A 17,202-nucleotide genomic window follows, 5' to 3' on the forward strand; every position below is an offset into this window, starting at 1 on the left:
AGGCAGTCGTAGCCAAGCGTAAGCAGATAATACGCATCTTTAGAAGTATGTAATCCTTATCAAAATTCAAAAGCAGATTTCCACTTACTTCAGCCTGTTTATTAAAGTGTGTCAATAAATATAGACAGTAACAGTAGGAAGAAGCAGACTAATTGAAACACCCTTCTTGATTGATGTCAGCTATCAGCCAACAGCAGCTAGCTACAGAAATCTTGCGTATGACGACATATACAAGCTGTCAGCAGCTTCAAAGTGGGCGAGGAGAAGGCCTAGTTTGAAAAGAGTGTTCGAGAAAAAGGTGACTTCACACTCTGTTTGTGAGCTCCACCCACCACGCACAACTGTAAAATTCGGCTGAGGTGTTCACAGCAGCTTATGCTATCTGCAGGGTGCGATTTTTCACCAAACCCAAAGGGTGGTTCACGACATCTTTAATCTTGCTGGGTACTCCAGTGTGGAGAAACTGTTATTTTTTGGCCACCAGCATTCAGAAAACAGCAAACGGCAAGGCGCTTGATTAAGGACGCAAGTCTGCAGAAAAGCTTTCCCATGTTTTGTCAGCCCCAGCTGAAATCATGGGCTTCTTGTCATCTCAGTTAATTTGCAGTTTGAATACCATACACCAGCTAGTAAAAGGTAATGAATGCTGTTGGAAATTCCAAAGATGCCATAGTATGCAGCCTTGCCATAGTAAGCAAACTTCCCATTTTTACCACCTATGGAGAAACACCGTAGTTAGGCTTCTAAATGCACCCCAATTTTGGACCTCGTGTATAACACCCCACAACTAAAAGATGTAACTTTGAAGGCTCCAATCATAAGAAAAAGTAGCAACAATAAGAACATTTAGCAGGCAGCTGCGCACATCTTTTATATTGTCATAAAAAAAAGTTAATTTTTGTTTTTATCTTGCAAATCTCTACATCAAAAGTTTTAAACTCTAAGTTGTCAAAGTGATGGTTATTCAGTTTCAAACTAGTGAAATTATTAAAATGTCTATTTGTAATTTCAAAAGCAAAATGGGTTCTGTCAGAATGCTCAAACTCCAAATCATTGCTAAAAATTTGCTCAAATCGTCTAAAAGCACCAACATTTCTCAACATAACACCTGAACAAAGGTGCCCACACTGACAGCTGAAGAGCTGGTGCAAGAAATGCAAAGGCAAAGAACACTCACCACAGCCTTCATGCTCATCCGAAGTGTCCCCTTCACCGCAGTCCAAGTCGGAGTCGCATGTCCAGCTGTGAGGTATGCATTTTCCAGTCACCTTGCAAGTGTACTGCGCTGCACTGCACGTCGTGTCTGCAGAGTTGAACAGAGATGCCTTTGAAATTGGGGAAAATGATATGACAGACAGAACAATTGAATTCTCAGATTTTTAGGTGGCAAAACCGTGATTTTTCTTATGAGGCACGCTGTAGTGGGAAACCCCAGATTAATTTTGACCACCAGTGTATATTTAACGTGCCCCCAATGCATGGGACCAAGGGCGTTCTTGCATTTCGCCCCTATCGAAATACGGCTGCCACATCCAGGATTTGATCCCGCGACCTCATTCTTAGCAGCGCAACACCATAGCCGCTAAGTCACCATGGCAGGTTACAGACAGAACAGAAAACTGAAGACATAAGCCCCTCTTTTTCACTCTCAGATGAACTGAGATACGACCATAACTGTATCTGTTAGAGCAATGCTAAATACAATGTTGAGTTATGCCAGAAATGTGCATAAACCCAATCATTTCAGAACTAGAATATGGATGCTTGTACATGCGGCATGCTCCTTCATTTACTATAGGAACAACACACACAAGAAATTTTGAGAAATTTGCAGAATTTCCAGCAGCTACGCATCTCAGACAGTGAATAGCTAAACTTCTGGCACACAAGAAAAAACACAAACACAAGTGTTTGTCTCACAGCTCTCATGGCCACGTTTTCTGTTTTTTGTGCACTAGATGTTCAGTGATAGAATACCAACTAGCCCAATATTGCACAATGTTAAGTGGACAGTATGGTGAGGGGCACATGCCGAAGGCGCGCATGTCATAAGTGCATATGATGTACATTACGCTAGCACATTACATTAACTTTACCAGCAATGCAGATTCTATGGAGGTGAATTGTAAAACAGCACAGGTGGACAAATGTGTCCCAACACTGTGGCCTCATAATATACACTGTGATCCAATGAACAATATTTCTGGCTTTCCTGCTATATGCTTACTGTAATGTTGCAAACTGACAATGAAAGAAAAGAAAATAACAATGAAATCGGCACCATTTATAGCTGGAAAGGCCATGACAAGCAAGGCTCTGCTATTACTGTGTTTGAAAGCTGTCCCACTGAGAAAGCAGGTCTAATTAAATAATAACAATAAAACATTACATGCACATAATGACAAGCAAACGTCGATTACTTCTGCACTTGGATGTCGGTTCTTCATCTGAGCCGTCTACGCAGTCACGCTCCCCATCACAGACCCAGTGCAAGGAGATGCATCGGTTGGTGTCACACCGGAACTGGTCTTCCTGACAGGTCACTTTCTCTGCACAGCACCAATACACACTCAGGGAAACGCAGAAATGCATACGGGCACAATCGCAGTCTTATGTGGTCAACTCAATACTGGCCCCTGTCTGTGATTCTCAAATGAATTGAAATATCTAGAACATGGGCAATGAGGGTGCATATCCAGAAGTCCACAAAGTGCACAATGCACTGTTGCCTATTTGTATGTGTACTTATGTGTCCTGTACCAATTCTATCAGCATATTCTACATATTTATATATTACTTCGGTTGTATCTATGTGTGCTACAATAATAAACTGAGCTAGGGCAGAGGCCACTAACGTAAACAATATAGTAACATCATGAGCATGGATTCTATGAACCAGTTTATCAGTTGGCTGGACAAATCATATGCATATCTTTCTGCACACTGCTTATATGCATTAAAGAAATTCGGCATTCACATTAAAATAACATAGGTTGCAGAGAAAGAAAATGAGGCTGAACACACATGCGACTAGACAGGTTAAAATGACAGATTGAAAAAGAAATTTCGACCAATTAAGGGGCCCTGCAATACCTTTTATGAAAGATGTGAAATGCTTTAGAATCATTTCAAAAAAACAAAACAAAAAAATCGTTTTTTGAACACACCTTGTACAAACTGTGCTGTCAGAAATCTATTTCTGCCACTGCTATACCCTCACAAGAACCGCAGCAGCCCCTACTTTTCCAACAGTGCCCAAAGTTGTGTCATCATGTTTATGTGGAAAGATGTCTGTCATGCTCCACCCATCAAAGCACCGAGATTTTACGTTGGCACAACATCGAGATCATGTGCCCTCCAACCATGGAGGTGTCAGCGCAGTGCTATAATTTTTGCCTCCAGAGGGTGCCACAGCCTCATCAATGATATGTTTTTTATACTTTTGCTGCCGCTACAGGCACTGCTAAGTCATGATGTCAGAAAATATCCAGCCAGTGGCCACCATGTTAAAAGAAAGGCATTTAAATATACACAGGCAGTGGCAGGGAGAGCTGGTGATCTTTTGAATTAAACTGTAGGCTTTCTTGTAGCGAGTACAGAAATAGTACTAGGCATGAATGTTTGTGACAGTTTCATATACTGGCAACCAAACAGGTTTATTCACTGCATGAAAAAAAGTGGCTGGGCCATTTAAGTTTTAAATTAAAGAAAGCTCAGCTCACCACAGATTCCAGATGGCGAAGAATCCTCATCAGAATTGTCACCACAGTCATTGTCGCCATCACAAAGATAGCGCTTGTCGATGCATCGCTGGTTAGTTTTGCATTCGAACTCACCCTCACGACAACGTGAAGGCTCAGTATAGTTCGCAGAGCCTTAAGAAGAAACAAAAAGAACACAAAACAAAAACTATCATCTCAGGGAAACAATGGCAGAATGCACAGAGTCACCAGTGGTGTCGTGACTCACTATTTTTACATAGGCTCAAGATAAGTCAGTTTTTAACTACCTTCCAGACATAACAACGCCAAAAGTTTGCCAATGCAGCGCTAAGCTTTGTAGTACCAAAATTTCATAAACTGCTCTAGTACAGAAAGCATAAAGATATGAATCTCGGAGGGATGCTGTTAACTTCCGCCTTTACTGGCTACATCAGCTCTCAGTAACAGTACATTGTCTTGCATTACACGACAGGCAGTCATCACAAGACAGCCACTTGTGGGCTGCAGATTCTTTAAGGCACGTCCAATCTACACAATTTGCCAACATCCTTACGTTGTACATGCAAGTCAAAACACAACTTTGTTTTTTACTTTAAACACACTAAGGAGCTAGTGCTCGCAGTCAGCTGCACAGAATACGGGGCAATAATTTTTAAGTTTACTGAAATTTTTAAACATTCCCTGTTGCAAATAACATAATTCTAGTCATTGATCTGGATTATTCAGAGAGGTGGACATTACTTGCACGAAAATCGAAACACATATTAAGGAAAATTAACTAATGAGTTTTAATTTAGTTATCTTATGACACATATCACAATTTACAAACTGTAGCCTGTGAGTTTTCAAGGCATATCCACCTGGAATGAATTTCCAGAATGACACTAAATATGCACCATCAACCTCGCTGTAAAAATGAACTGTTGTTCCACTTACTTTTTTAACCAAACACTCTATTATGCACTGACGCACAAAAGTAACTGGAACACCCATGCATTTCATCCTACACTTTGGAAAATAATCTCGAGACTAGTGTCTTCTTGGAGATTCATTTCAAGTGGATACGTCTTGCTAGCTCAATGGCTGCAATCCATAAGTTACAATAGGTGCCTTGACGTAATTAAATAGGAAGTTAATTAGTGCATATCTGTTAATTAGTTGATAATGTGTTTCAATTTCTCATGCTAGTAATGTCCACCTCTTCTAATAATTCAGCTCAAGGACAAGGATTATGCTACCTGACACCGGCGATGTTTTTTTATAAGTTTCAGAAAACTTAAAGATGATCACCCTGTATAATACATTTTCTACAAGGGAAAGTTGACGTTCAGTAGGGAGTAGTGCAAGTTATCATAAAAATCCACATGGCTATACTGCTGTATGGGCTTCCCATACAAGTTTCTTTCCTTGTATGAAACCTTCACAATTCTGTATGTTTCATGGAGCTTGGTTACTTATTCAGTAGACCTTAATATAAATATAAAAGTGGTGAGATCTCTTATCAGAAATACTGCGCACCAGAAGTGCACTTAATCGGTGGAAAAATAAACAGTCCTGAAAACTTAACTCATTGCCTTATCAAAAAATTCAGTTTCACAACAGTCAGACCAACCCACAGACTACAAACAGTTAATTAGGACAATAAGTTCCAAAGGCTACCTATGCACCTACTTCACGAAGGTGGAGTTTATTTAACCATAATATGCCAGATAACTAACCATGTCATTGTAAAATATTCAGTGGAGATTTTGTGGTAAATACGAAACAACTGCGTTAGCATTAAGGCGCACTCCAAACAGGCGCGAGGTAACATCTATATACAGTCGACTCTCGTTAAAATAGACCCTGATAAGCCAACAAAAAACGTCCGTTCTATCCGCAGTCCATAATATCTGAGACGCCTCACTTCAGAAACTTTCGTCGTGATGTCTAACAACCTTACTGCATAGAGTGAGTGACGAACATCCAATGTAAAAAACAAACAAAAAAACACAGTTTCAAACAAAAGGCGAAGCATCGATAGCGATGGCAAATTAAAAAGCAAGATAGGTGCAGCAGCAGCAGAGAGCAAATTGACCTTCATGCTGCCTCTTGCTTCAACGCGAACTAAATGTCGAAAGCACAGCACATACGAAGCTACCGGCACAGGGCGCACTTTGTCCTCATCACAGACCACTTTCAAGGTACGGCGGACACACTGCCGCGCACTTTGTCCCCATCGCAGACCGCTTTCAAGTTACGGCACTTATCTTGAAAGATACGGGATACGCGTGCCATTGAGAGCGGCAGTGCTCGGGTGTGTGCACGCATACGGTAGCGCAGAAGGAAAATGCGCCCACTGAGCTCAACGACCTGTGCGAGGCCGGTGCTGCTGGCTCGCGCAGGGCACGCAGGCATGCATGCACCGAGTTTGGGACATGCATTGTTACTGTAACCAACGGCGGAGACAAGAGCTCGGCAGCGACAAACAGTCCGCAGCCGCCGCGGCCGCAAAAGAAGGGAGACATGCAATCAGCGAGCGAACCCGACCCATTGATCCCGCGATCAATATGTTGAAGCAGGAGAGATACAGGTGTGTGTGTGTGTGTGCGCGTGCGTGCATGAGTACAGGAAAGAGACGTCGATCCTTTTAGAAGACGTATTTACTTAACGTTTTTGGCTGGTGGACCAGCCTTCGTCAGAGTAGTGTTAAGGTTCGTCGGCTCTTTCCTGCATATGTTACATCGGGTCCTGCGTGCTGAACTTTGAAGAAACCCCCTATATATATATATATATATATATATATATATATATATATATATATATATATATATATATATATATATATACACACACACACCTCATGCATACAGACGCTCCTAAGCTCTCCCATCCCCTCTTTAGATCTACCGTGTAATTGGCTCCCCACACTTCACACACACAAACACACTTTTCTACTTTGACACTGCTAATGCTAATGCATTAAAAAAAAGTAAACTACTGAGAACAGAAGAGCTTTGCTGTGAGCTCTCACAGTCGCAGGGAAATAGAATGCATGCCATCTTACGGTGGCATGTAATGCCATCAGCTGCCAGGTAGTAGCCGTCCCCGCAAGCACATGAGTGACTCTCGGGAATAGACAAGCACAGCTGTGAGCAGCCACCATTCTCACTGCTGCAACTGCTGCCGGCTGCAAATTTTATAGAGGGAAAGGACCAGTCTCAGTTCAACTGCAGCAACTCAACTTTTCACTAAACTATAAGTAGCAACTCTTTCAACCAATGAACAAATGAAATTGATGTTTGTGCTGAAAACAGAATGGGAAAAGACAATTCCAGGGACATCACGGTGCATACTTTTTTTTTGCTATTTTTATTTATGTCTCTCTTTTTTCTTTTTCTATTCGTAAGCTGAGCTTGGGCACATATTCACAACTTCTTGTTTCTTCATTTTCTAACTATTCTGACATGTGAAAACATCCTATTTTCACCCGCAAATTGAAATGTGAGGCGGAAGCTGCGCTACAATGTAAACATGTGGCGTCTAAACAGCAAATAATGTCCAGGATTTCAACTTCCCCATTTATGCCTACCATGGTGGTCTGCACTTTCAGCTGTATGTGTGAACAGCCACCAGGGAACAGAAATACAGTTGAATGTCTTCACAATGAAACTGACGGGGCTTGTAAAAAAAATTTTGGTTGTCAAAGAAGTTCCTAGATAAGAAATTTACAAACAACCAAGAAATATGCCGTTTTGTGGCAGTAAGGCTGTCTTTGGGAAGGCAGGACACCAAGTAACTTTTACTGATGTCTGAGCACATTTTTATAAGATCCGACAGTGTGATGTTAAAGTACACCCTTTTTTGAGCCGTCACAGATGAAGACTATTCAAGCTCGAAATAACAGGAATTATTAGCCATGGGCAATAATAAAAGTCAGCACAATACAGTGTATCTGTCAAGCACATCTCGTTCATATATACACAGTTTCTCATTTAAAGGAAAACATTTAAAGGTGGCATTACAGTTTACATTGCTTGGAACTATAATTTATTCACCTTGTGAACAACTACTAAATGGAGAGCTTAAAACTTAATGTAATTTTTATCGTTAGACTATTCATTCTGCAAGGACAGGCCATGCAGGGCACTCACTCGACTGGGACGCCTCATCGAAGAAACGCAGTTCAAAAAGGGGCGGGTTTTCAGTCTTGAGCTTAGTGATGTTCTTTGAAACTGTGTCAAAACGAAGGATGTGGCCTTTCTGGAACTCAGTCCAATAGATGAAATTTCCAAAGTGGGCCAGGCCATATGGGTGGTCCAAGTGCTCCCCTTCTACCAACACCTGAGTCAAACAGGACAAGGTAGTATTAAAAAGAATAAAAGTAAAGAAAAATGGCAAGTGACAGTTTCATAATGCTGCAGCCAAAAATCGTATAACCCCTTCAGTCACAAACTACAACTGATTGTTGATAAATGTGTGAAATTTACATAATTTTATGCCAAGGTGCTGTAGACTCCATAAAAGGCAAGTAAAAGTGGGACAATGACTTTGTGCATTTTATATAGTGACCAATCATAATTACATAGTGATTAAATATTAATTTATTGTACAGTAAGTCATCTATGTTTCTTCGTTAAAGATATTGAATCACCTGCTCAAATTACATGCGCAGATTAATTATTGGGTGCAAGCATTACAACAATGGAAAAAAGAAATATCTCTCCCAATTACTACCGAAACGCCCCACTTCAAACATTCCATCAAACACAGCAGTGCCTTCACCAAAGCGGTCGTCTGAAGTGACATATTTCACTCAAGAAGTGAAATGGGTGTGCTTTAGGAAAGCAAAAGTTCAATTTACCCAAAGCTTAATGTTCATTTTCTATTCCTTGCAACCACTGCACAGAAATGGCAAAAATAAGTTGCATCCACAAACGAGTACGCCATGATTGAATGGGATAACTTTGACTTCACCATTTGAAACAGAGAACCAAGCTTAGATGATGCTCAACTTCCAGGACTGTGCATGAAATTAAGGAACATTTCGCAGCGGGCTAGTTGGCTAGACATAATTAAAACTGTTGCGCAAAGCAGCGAAGGGACAGGACTTAGGTTCGGGTATCGTGTTTTGTTTTCTCGCTTAAGCCCTGTCCCTTTGTCACTTTGCGCAATAGTTTTATTTATGCATGAAAATTTTGTGTCAGTGCTCATTTATAAACTAACTCTATGAGCTTTATTTCTCCTGCAAACTGTTAAAGGAGCCTTTTTTTTATTTCCAATCATTGCACCACAATTGTTGCGCTAAACTTCTTGTAAGATGCACAGATTTCTGAAGTTCCATTATCTTATAAAGGTTCAGTCCACTGCAGTGGAAATGGATTTTAAGGAATTATCCAAATTATCGAAGGCGGCCACACTAATGCAGAATTCTGCACATTTTAAAAAGGGGGAAGAAGAAAAAAGAAACAAGTTGTAATGTAGCACTCTAACAGCGGCAAAAAACAACTCACCTCGCGCCCCTTGCCATCAAGGCCAATGCGTTCAATGCGATGGAAATACACATCACACCAGTAGAGCTGGCGGTTAGCGTAGTCTATGCTCAGGCCGTTTGGCCAGTGCAGATCTTGTGAGACAAACACCTCTCGGTGTGAACCGTCCAAGTACGCTCTCTCTATTTTTCCTCCATCCCGGCCATCACCCGGAGGGTACGGTTCAGTTGACCAGTCAGACCAGTACATGTACCTGAAGGAGAACAGCAGAGGATAGCTGATAAATAAAAGAATGCAGTTGCAATCTTAAAGAGCCTTTATTCATGTTCGAACACTTCAAAAGAACAAGCACAGCATATAAAGCAATCAGCTATTGTCTTCCTGGACAAACATTCTTATGCTTCATGTTTGCAGAAGCAGAGATGCTCAAGCATAAGCTCATGCTCTCTACCAAGTAGAGGTACTACAGTGCAGTCGACCTATAACGATATCAAGAAGAACGAAAAATCCTATCGTTATAACCAATCATCGCTATATCTGGACTACTGTAAAAAAAAGAAAAAGAAGAAAAGCTGCCGAACATACCTTTGTAGCTCCAAAACCAAATTTGCCTCTTACGATAAAGAGTTTACATTGTATAAAAAAAAGGCTGTGAAAAGTAAGATGTTTATTTATACCTCTAAACAGCATGTGAAGCGTTAGGTGTGCTGAAATAGTCAGAAATCTGCACTTGCTTTCGCAGAAGTTTCAGGTTCACAACCACAGTGTGCATTGCATCCAGTGGTTGCACGAACAGTGGCGGCTATAATTTAGCATGCATGAAATCAATGAGCGACTCTATCGTGACAGTGCACTTTGTGTGAACATTGGGGTCGGTTTCAAAGACAGGCCACTGTCAACCTCGTCGCCTCCGTCACACAACGCCGCCGTCTGTTGCGACACCGATCACCCCGTCGGAGATTCTTCACAGAACGAGGCAGTGCTATATACACTCAGAAACTCCGCCATCGAAGCCCCACCTATTTTATTGCCAGTAGCGACGTGCTCCCAGAGTTCAGCAATGTCAGTGGCTGCCACCGTGTTGTTCTCACACATGGGGGTTTCGCTTTAGCGCTACAGTGAACCAAAAGTATTGGGTAGTGGAAAGAGCGGAGGGCTGGGCACACAGGCATCGTCAAGCCAAGAGTGAAGACTCTTGGCTTGACTCTAGGGGCACTGGTGTGCTCTTCCAGAGGAGACCGTGCCGGTTGGAGCTCGCGTTGCCCGCATGCTTTTCGTGTTTTTGCAAGTGAAACTACTGAAAGTGCTGAGCGTGAGCGTTTTTTTGTTCGATGCTGCCCTGGTGTCGCTTTTTGGATAATGGAAGAGAAGAAGAAAAAAAGCGATATGTGTTGTTATGTACCCGGATGCAAGAGCGGGTATCCTGGTTTTCAGGAAGTAAATGGATGCATGTCGTCTCATTTTGGAGTGCCTAATAACAATGACCAGCGGAAACAATGGGAGAAGAATCATCACTGCAAAGATAAGCCACTTTCCAAGACTTCAACTGTGTGTGAGAGGCACTTTGAAGCGCATTTTATTTTGCGTGACTATGTTCACTTCATTAATGATGAGGAAGTAAGGATTCCTTGAGCTAAACCGGCGCTGACCGACGACACGGTGCCCACGCTCCTGCCTGATTTGCCATCTTACCTCTCAAGGCAAATATGTCAAGAGAGAAAATGCGTTGCAATGTACCCAGCTGTACGTACGAAGAAGGTGCGTTTGTCTCGTCGCGACGTTCGTGATTCATCATTCCAAGATGATGGTGCGGATGGCAACGACAGCGCCCCAGCATGATCTTCAAATGATCGTAAGCAGTGTGACCGTACTGAACAGGTGGGCACGACTTTATGTGGTAGACTTTGATGGAATTCTGTTTGCCACGACAAGTGTGAGAAAAAATCCATTTGCTCTTTTTTACGAAAAGAGTGCTGATGTTTATGACTTTTCAGGTTTATTTGAAGATTAGAAAACCTTTTCACAGCCACATTCAGTACAGAGAAGCTGCATCATGAGAGTGTTATGGATGTTATTGCTCTTGTTAAGAGAAACCGCCAAGACTGGATAGGGTGTGCCAGCCATGCAGAATCACTGACAGTGAAGGTTGTAGCTTTTTATGTTACCCCACGGCTGCACTTATCTGTGAAGTCCTTAAACCGTTGCAAAGATAAGTGTCAGGAGACCTCAAGATATCTGAAGTTGAGCCACTTCATGTGAAATGGTATTGTGTACTCTCTACCGTGGAACTCTTCTGTTGCAGTATGTTTCTTGAAAATGCCTCCCCCCTACCCACTGATACTGCGACTGAAATAAACTGTCTGCAGGAGGCTCGTGCTTCTGAAATGCACATGTTCATCGCTTGCTTAAATCATAATGATAGAAGAATGCAGCAGTATGCATGCATTCAGCAAAAATAGATTTTCTACGTTTCAAATGGGACTTGTTAGTGGTGCAGCTGGGTAAAAAAAAAGGGTGAAATTTTGTTGCTAAAAGTGCACTCTGCCACTGCAGCATGAAGTGCATGCCCTGCAATCCCATGCTACATATCATAGGGTTGCTTACATAAAACCATATTGACATATTTGGCATGAGGAAAAATGAACACAGCATCCTGAAGCTCTGTGCCGTTGCACTCGCTCTGCGTTCTGCCGCATACTCCCGCAGCCGTTGCTCGGGAAGTGAGCATGCACGCCATCTGGTGAGCTTCTACACAATATGCCTCGCGCCCAGGTCACCGCTTCTTCCACTGCCTAATATTTTCTAGTGCACTGTACTAACACACAAAGCCCGCCGTTTCCATTCACTGGCACGATCACTGCTTCTAGCCTCCATGATCATGGAGCTCATCTTGCAAAATGTGCAGCTTCGTCCCACGCGACACAGCTTTGCGCTTTATCGGTGCACTGACCGCTGCTTCTGTGGCGCATTTCCACGCTCCCTGAAGAAGAGAGGGTGATTGTAGAAAGAAAGCGCAAGCGCAATTCACTTCTCGCTTCTTTTTTTCTTTTTCTGGATGCTTGCTGGCAAAGCGGACGCAAAGCAGCTGGCACTATCTTGTGGCACACCGCACTAACTTGCGATGCTCTGAATCGGCACACTGGCGCGACGCGCTGCGCGGTAATGGCGGCAGATACGAAATTGCGTAGGCAAACTTCTTGCCTCTTCTTGTTTAGGGGGAACTTAGCAAAGCAAATTTCATGATTATTCTCCATGGAAAACGCCGCCCAAAACGCAGAATTTTGATCGTTATATCTGATATGCGGTGCATAACATACTGTTATACATGTGTGTTTTTTTCTCATAGCCCTAATGCATAAACTGATACTCTGAAGTTAACTCATCGTTATAACCTATATATTGTTATATATGGTACCGTTATAAGGGGACTGTACTGTGATACTACAACCCCTGCACAGTGATGCCAGGATGACAGCTGCCATGCATGCTGTGAAACGTTCTGACACAAGTTGCAAAACATTCCCCTGGGATAGTGATGCTAGTGGGAATACTAGGGACATGACACACAAGGTAAAACAGATGCCGTCATGATGAAGGACTTCCAACAATCTTTCTGAATACATGCGGTTATATATGAGACAGGGCTGAAAGTGAGCACCAACAAGGCTAGCCAAGTGTTTGGACTTGCACATAATTTTCACTAAAGTTCTAAAAAGTGGTCACTCTGATAAGCTTTCCTGTGGTGCACTTCTGTTAGCCGACACTGTAATGACATCCTGCTAGCCAACAACTGCTTTCTTCCAAGGAAATGCGGTACTAGGTATCAAAGAGAATGAAGAGGATTAACCGAGGGGCCCAATTTTTTTATTAGTCATATCATGAGAAGCCAACAAACACTGACACCAAGGACAACATAGGGGAAATTACTTATGTTTAATAAATGAAAAAAAGAAACGATAAATTAATTGAAATGAAAGTGGATGAAAGAACAACTTGCCATAGCTGGGGACCACACCCACAACCTTCGCATTTCGCATGCGATGCTCTACCAATTGAGCTACCGCGGCGCTGTTTCCCCATCCACTTTCTTGGGTATTTATGTTTCCTAGTAGAACCCTGGGAGTGTTAGCCAGCGCCGCCACTCACAGACTTTGACGGCAGACGTGGAACATTCTTTTTGCCGCAGGCGTCATGCATGCGGCAAAAAGAACGTTCCACGTCCTTGCAATATGCGGTAGTGGCGGTGGCGCGTAGCACAGGCGATGCCAAACGCGTTCCATGATACAGCCGGCCACCTTTGCCATTTCTTGCAGGTTTGCGAAGCTCATGCTGGCTGTTAGGTCTTGGAATGTGGGATGCATTTGTCTTCGCACGTGTTCCACCTTTTCGGCATCTGACATAAGCTCCGCTATACGGTCATAGTATTCGGCAGTGACGTGAATGAACTGCTTGAGGTTTTCTGCCAGATGCTGAGTGTGCTGGTCTAGCTCTGCTTATAGTTTAAACTTGTAGTCGATGGTGGTAAACTCCGCCATAAATTCGGACGCGAAGGACTGCCAGTCGGGGTGTGCACCTGAGAAGCGCCACTATTGTTTGGCTGACCCCTCCAATCCTGCTGGAAGAAACTACAAACTGTGGTCAGGGCGGATCTCCACAATATCGCAGTACTCCGAGTACTTCTCCAGAAAGTCTTGCGGCGAGTGTCGGTCCTGGTAGCCACTGAATTTTGGCAGTGGGATGGGAACACTTTTGATGTTGAGCGCTGGCCCCGCGCCGGTTGTCTTGTTGGGCCTAGCCATGCCGGTTGTCTCGTCAGGGTTAACCATGTCGTTGAGTGGCGTCATGCGCAGAATTTGAGCTACATCAGCCACGAGTCTCTCCCTTTCCATTGTGGTCCCGGAGGTTGAAGCCAACTGTCCTTGGACAATAAAAGAAGGCAGGAGAGGCTGCGCAACTGGCTGGGTGGCACTAGACAATTCTTGGTCCTCCATGTTAGGTTTGGTCGGATGAGCCCCCACTTGTCCAGTAAGTTCTTTATTTCGGAAAATCCTCGGCGCACACATACACACGCAGTCTGTGTTCCATCCCGCCGCGCCGCACACGGCTTGCTCTGCCGATTACTTCATTCACTCATTTCGATGTCGCGCTCCCCGCATGCCGACTGCGCACACATGCCTTCCATGTTCTACCTGTCCACCACACCATTGCCTATCGTCCCATGCCTGCTACTCTACACAGTTGCCTACCATCTCGTGCCTGCGACTCTAAGCCACCTGGTGTTGGCCCGGTACCCTCACACACTGAAGAAGCAATGGTCTTCCACTACACGAATTCTGTCAGTGTTATGAAAGACTTTTAGTTTTAATGCACTGGGCTGAAATATTCCATTACATACAGTTTAGCATGAGTTAAGTATTTTCCTTTGAAGTTTCTTAAGTGTCTCACTGATGGCATCAGCATGCACCTTAAGGAGTGCGTGAAAACACTTACCCCCTCTTGGGATCAACCACAATGGCCCTCGGATGGGACATGTTGAGAGAGACCAGCTGCCGGCGCAGTGTGGAATTATCTAGTCGTGCCACCCAGATGCCCAGGTGCCCTTCATCAGTCCAGTACAGGTTGCGGCCGGCCCAGTCCACAGCCAGACCCTCACAGTTGTTCAGGCCTGAAGAGACAATGGATGGAATAAATAGAGTACCGAAACGAAGGCAATGAAGTTCGGAGAAGTATTCTTATTTATATACAGTTAAACCAGAATATAATGAAGTAGGTAAAATTGGCAATTTGCTTCGTCATATTGAAATTTCGCTGCACTGAAATTCGGCCTTCTATGCAAATAAGTAGTCACCGATCTGCAAAATTTTCCTAATTATTGGGCAATCAAAAAAAGTACATTTGAATGAGAGAAAGATTAATCTTGTTGAGTTTCAGAGTCGACGACAAAGGATACAGTTTCATGTCGTGTCAACAATATCTTCACAAAGGCAGTACAAATTAAGCAAAGCTTAGGCAAAGCTAGCCACACTTTCACATCCACTCTGCCCCCACGACTGACAGTGGCAGCCACAGTGGGAGGACACTATCATAAAAAGCACTGACAGTGGTGAGCAAATACTTCGTCTGCCTCTCGCTTCAACATGTCTCCTTAACTCAAGATTCTTCAACTGCAGTGCTAAACGCACGAGAAAACCATGCACATGATGCCACGCCATCTTGGCACGATCATTGTTTGAACACTTGGCAGATTAACTCTCAAACAGGGCACATGGGCGGCGTATGCACTCAGCCAAGCTGACAGCCATGCGCAGCCATGGTTGTGCTAGAAATGGAGACGTGCGCCAACCTGTCCCCCCGCTGTGCCCCCTCTTCTCCCCGCACACATACTTGATCACATTACCACACACAAGAGTCCTCCCCACCTTCCCTCTTGTGCACCCAGGAAGACGGCATTTGTCAAGCCCCCATTCATTGCATGCTCTCACTAGCACCTAAAGCATACAGCACGCAGGGCGGGATAAAATCTTATTGCACCTGGACTTTTATACAGAACATGAAGTTGCTCTGCTTTGGTAGTCACTCTTGGTGGCGCGGCGCACAGTTTGAGAGGTGTGTTAGCAAGCAGCTGCTTGTAATCCTACCATCTGACCATCCACGTCCACGGAAGTTTCCATTTTTTTGTAATGGTATTCCTTCGTGGTGGCAGTGAAATTACATTATACTTAAACCATGTATAAACACACTTTAATATATTAAGGTTCTATATACGTTGGGTTCTATGGACAAGAAGTAAAGTTAAATACTTTGTTATATTGAGAAATTCGTTATACTGAAGTCCGTTATATCTAAGTTTAACTGTACTTGTTTCTACCTGACTGCCCGAGTTTTATGCTGAGTACTGCTCTACAAAGAAAAACTAGACAAACAGTAAGCTCTGTAAGCAGACATTTAAAATTTAAGCATTTATCAGCCCAGCTGCTTCAACTGAAAGAGCAACTCTATTCCACATGAGGCTATAACTATAGTATATGCTTTCTTTCCAGCCCAATCCATCAAGACCTCATTATTGAGCTTTCTCCAGAAAACATTTTGACAGACCGGCCTCTCACATTTACCATGTGGATTCCTTTGAAACATAACTGTTCAGGCATATTTATTTCTGTCGCACTCATTGCATTCACTGAAATGTGACTCTTGCAATCAATCATAACCACAGCAGTTCAAATACCTGAACTACAAATACTAATAACATACTGTGGCACTATGCTCCTTCAAACACAACAAACAGGCCAGCATTCAGCTCATGCATAAAGGTATGTGCAAGCGCATTTTGTGCTCATAAGGATTATGGACTTCCAGGACATCTTGAATGAAAGCCTCAATTTTTATGTCTAGGCATATGTCGTTTACCTAGTCACAGAACACAAAATAGAGGGTTAGTGTAAGACAGAGTGAGTGTAAGTGGATACCTTTTGAAGTAAAGACCTCTCGCTTGGAGCCATCCAGGCCTTGGCGCTCAATGACAAACTGCTGGGCGTCTGAATAATAGACAGTGCGCGTCTTGGCATCGTAGTCCAAGGCAGTTGGTCGGCTGAGCGAACGTATGGGAGCCATCACTTCCCGTCGCAACAGTGGAAAAACCCTAGACTCTGGAAAGTCGTCGCTTGTTGAAATACCCTTCACCGCACCTGGCCGCCCACGCGCGTAAAGCAGGAACTGTGCTGGAGCCACCACTGGACCAAGCAGAAGCAAATGCACCTTCCAGAAGCAGCTTGGCAAGTTCCATTTCATACATTACCAAACATTGATGCACTTGCAAAATAACAATCGAAGTTGAGAATTCTGGGTCTACAGCTGACCAAACGTTTGGTTTAGTTAAAATATTCCCAGCACTGCAGTGCTCAGCCAAGGATAGTGTGATAGGAGACTGCAGTTTTCTGCTCTAATAATAACCATAGGAATTAGCTGCCGTTTAAAAAAACAGCAGTGTCAAGCAGCACGTGTATGTAAAC

At 43.3% G+C, this 17,202-nt stretch overlaps 1 protein-coding gene across 2 annotated transcripts in view; it reads right to left on the minus strand.

Annotated features, from left to right (window-relative positions):
* Positions 1-17,202, minus strand: part of LRP1 (LDL receptor protein 1) — a 223,339-nt gene that overhangs the window by 157,305 nt on the left and 48,832 nt on the right. For both annotated transcript variants that reach the window (XM_075681667.1, XM_075681666.1), the window contains 8 exons: positions 16,660-16,923; positions 14,684-14,858; positions 9,215-9,446; positions 7,856-8,045; positions 6,769-6,891; positions 3,723-3,875; positions 2,421-2,549; positions 1,178-1,303 (listed from right to left, as the gene is read on the minus strand). In XM_075681667.1, coding sequence (XP_075537782.1) covers positions 1,178-1,303; positions 2,421-2,549; positions 3,723-3,875; positions 6,769-6,891; positions 7,856-8,045; positions 9,215-9,446; positions 14,684-14,858; positions 16,660-16,923 — 1,392 coding nt within the window. The remainder of the gene's footprint in view (positions 1-1,177; positions 1,304-2,420; positions 2,550-3,722; positions 3,876-6,768; positions 6,892-7,855; positions 8,046-9,214; positions 9,447-14,683; positions 14,859-16,659; positions 16,924-17,202) is intronic.

The sequence above is a fragment of the Dermacentor variabilis genome, chromosome 2 (assembly GCF_050947875.1).
Source record: "Dermacentor variabilis isolate Ectoservices chromosome 2, ASM5094787v1, whole genome shotgun sequence".
Classification (NCBI taxonomy): domain Eukaryota; kingdom Metazoa; phylum Arthropoda; class Arachnida; order Ixodida; family Ixodidae; genus Dermacentor; species Dermacentor variabilis.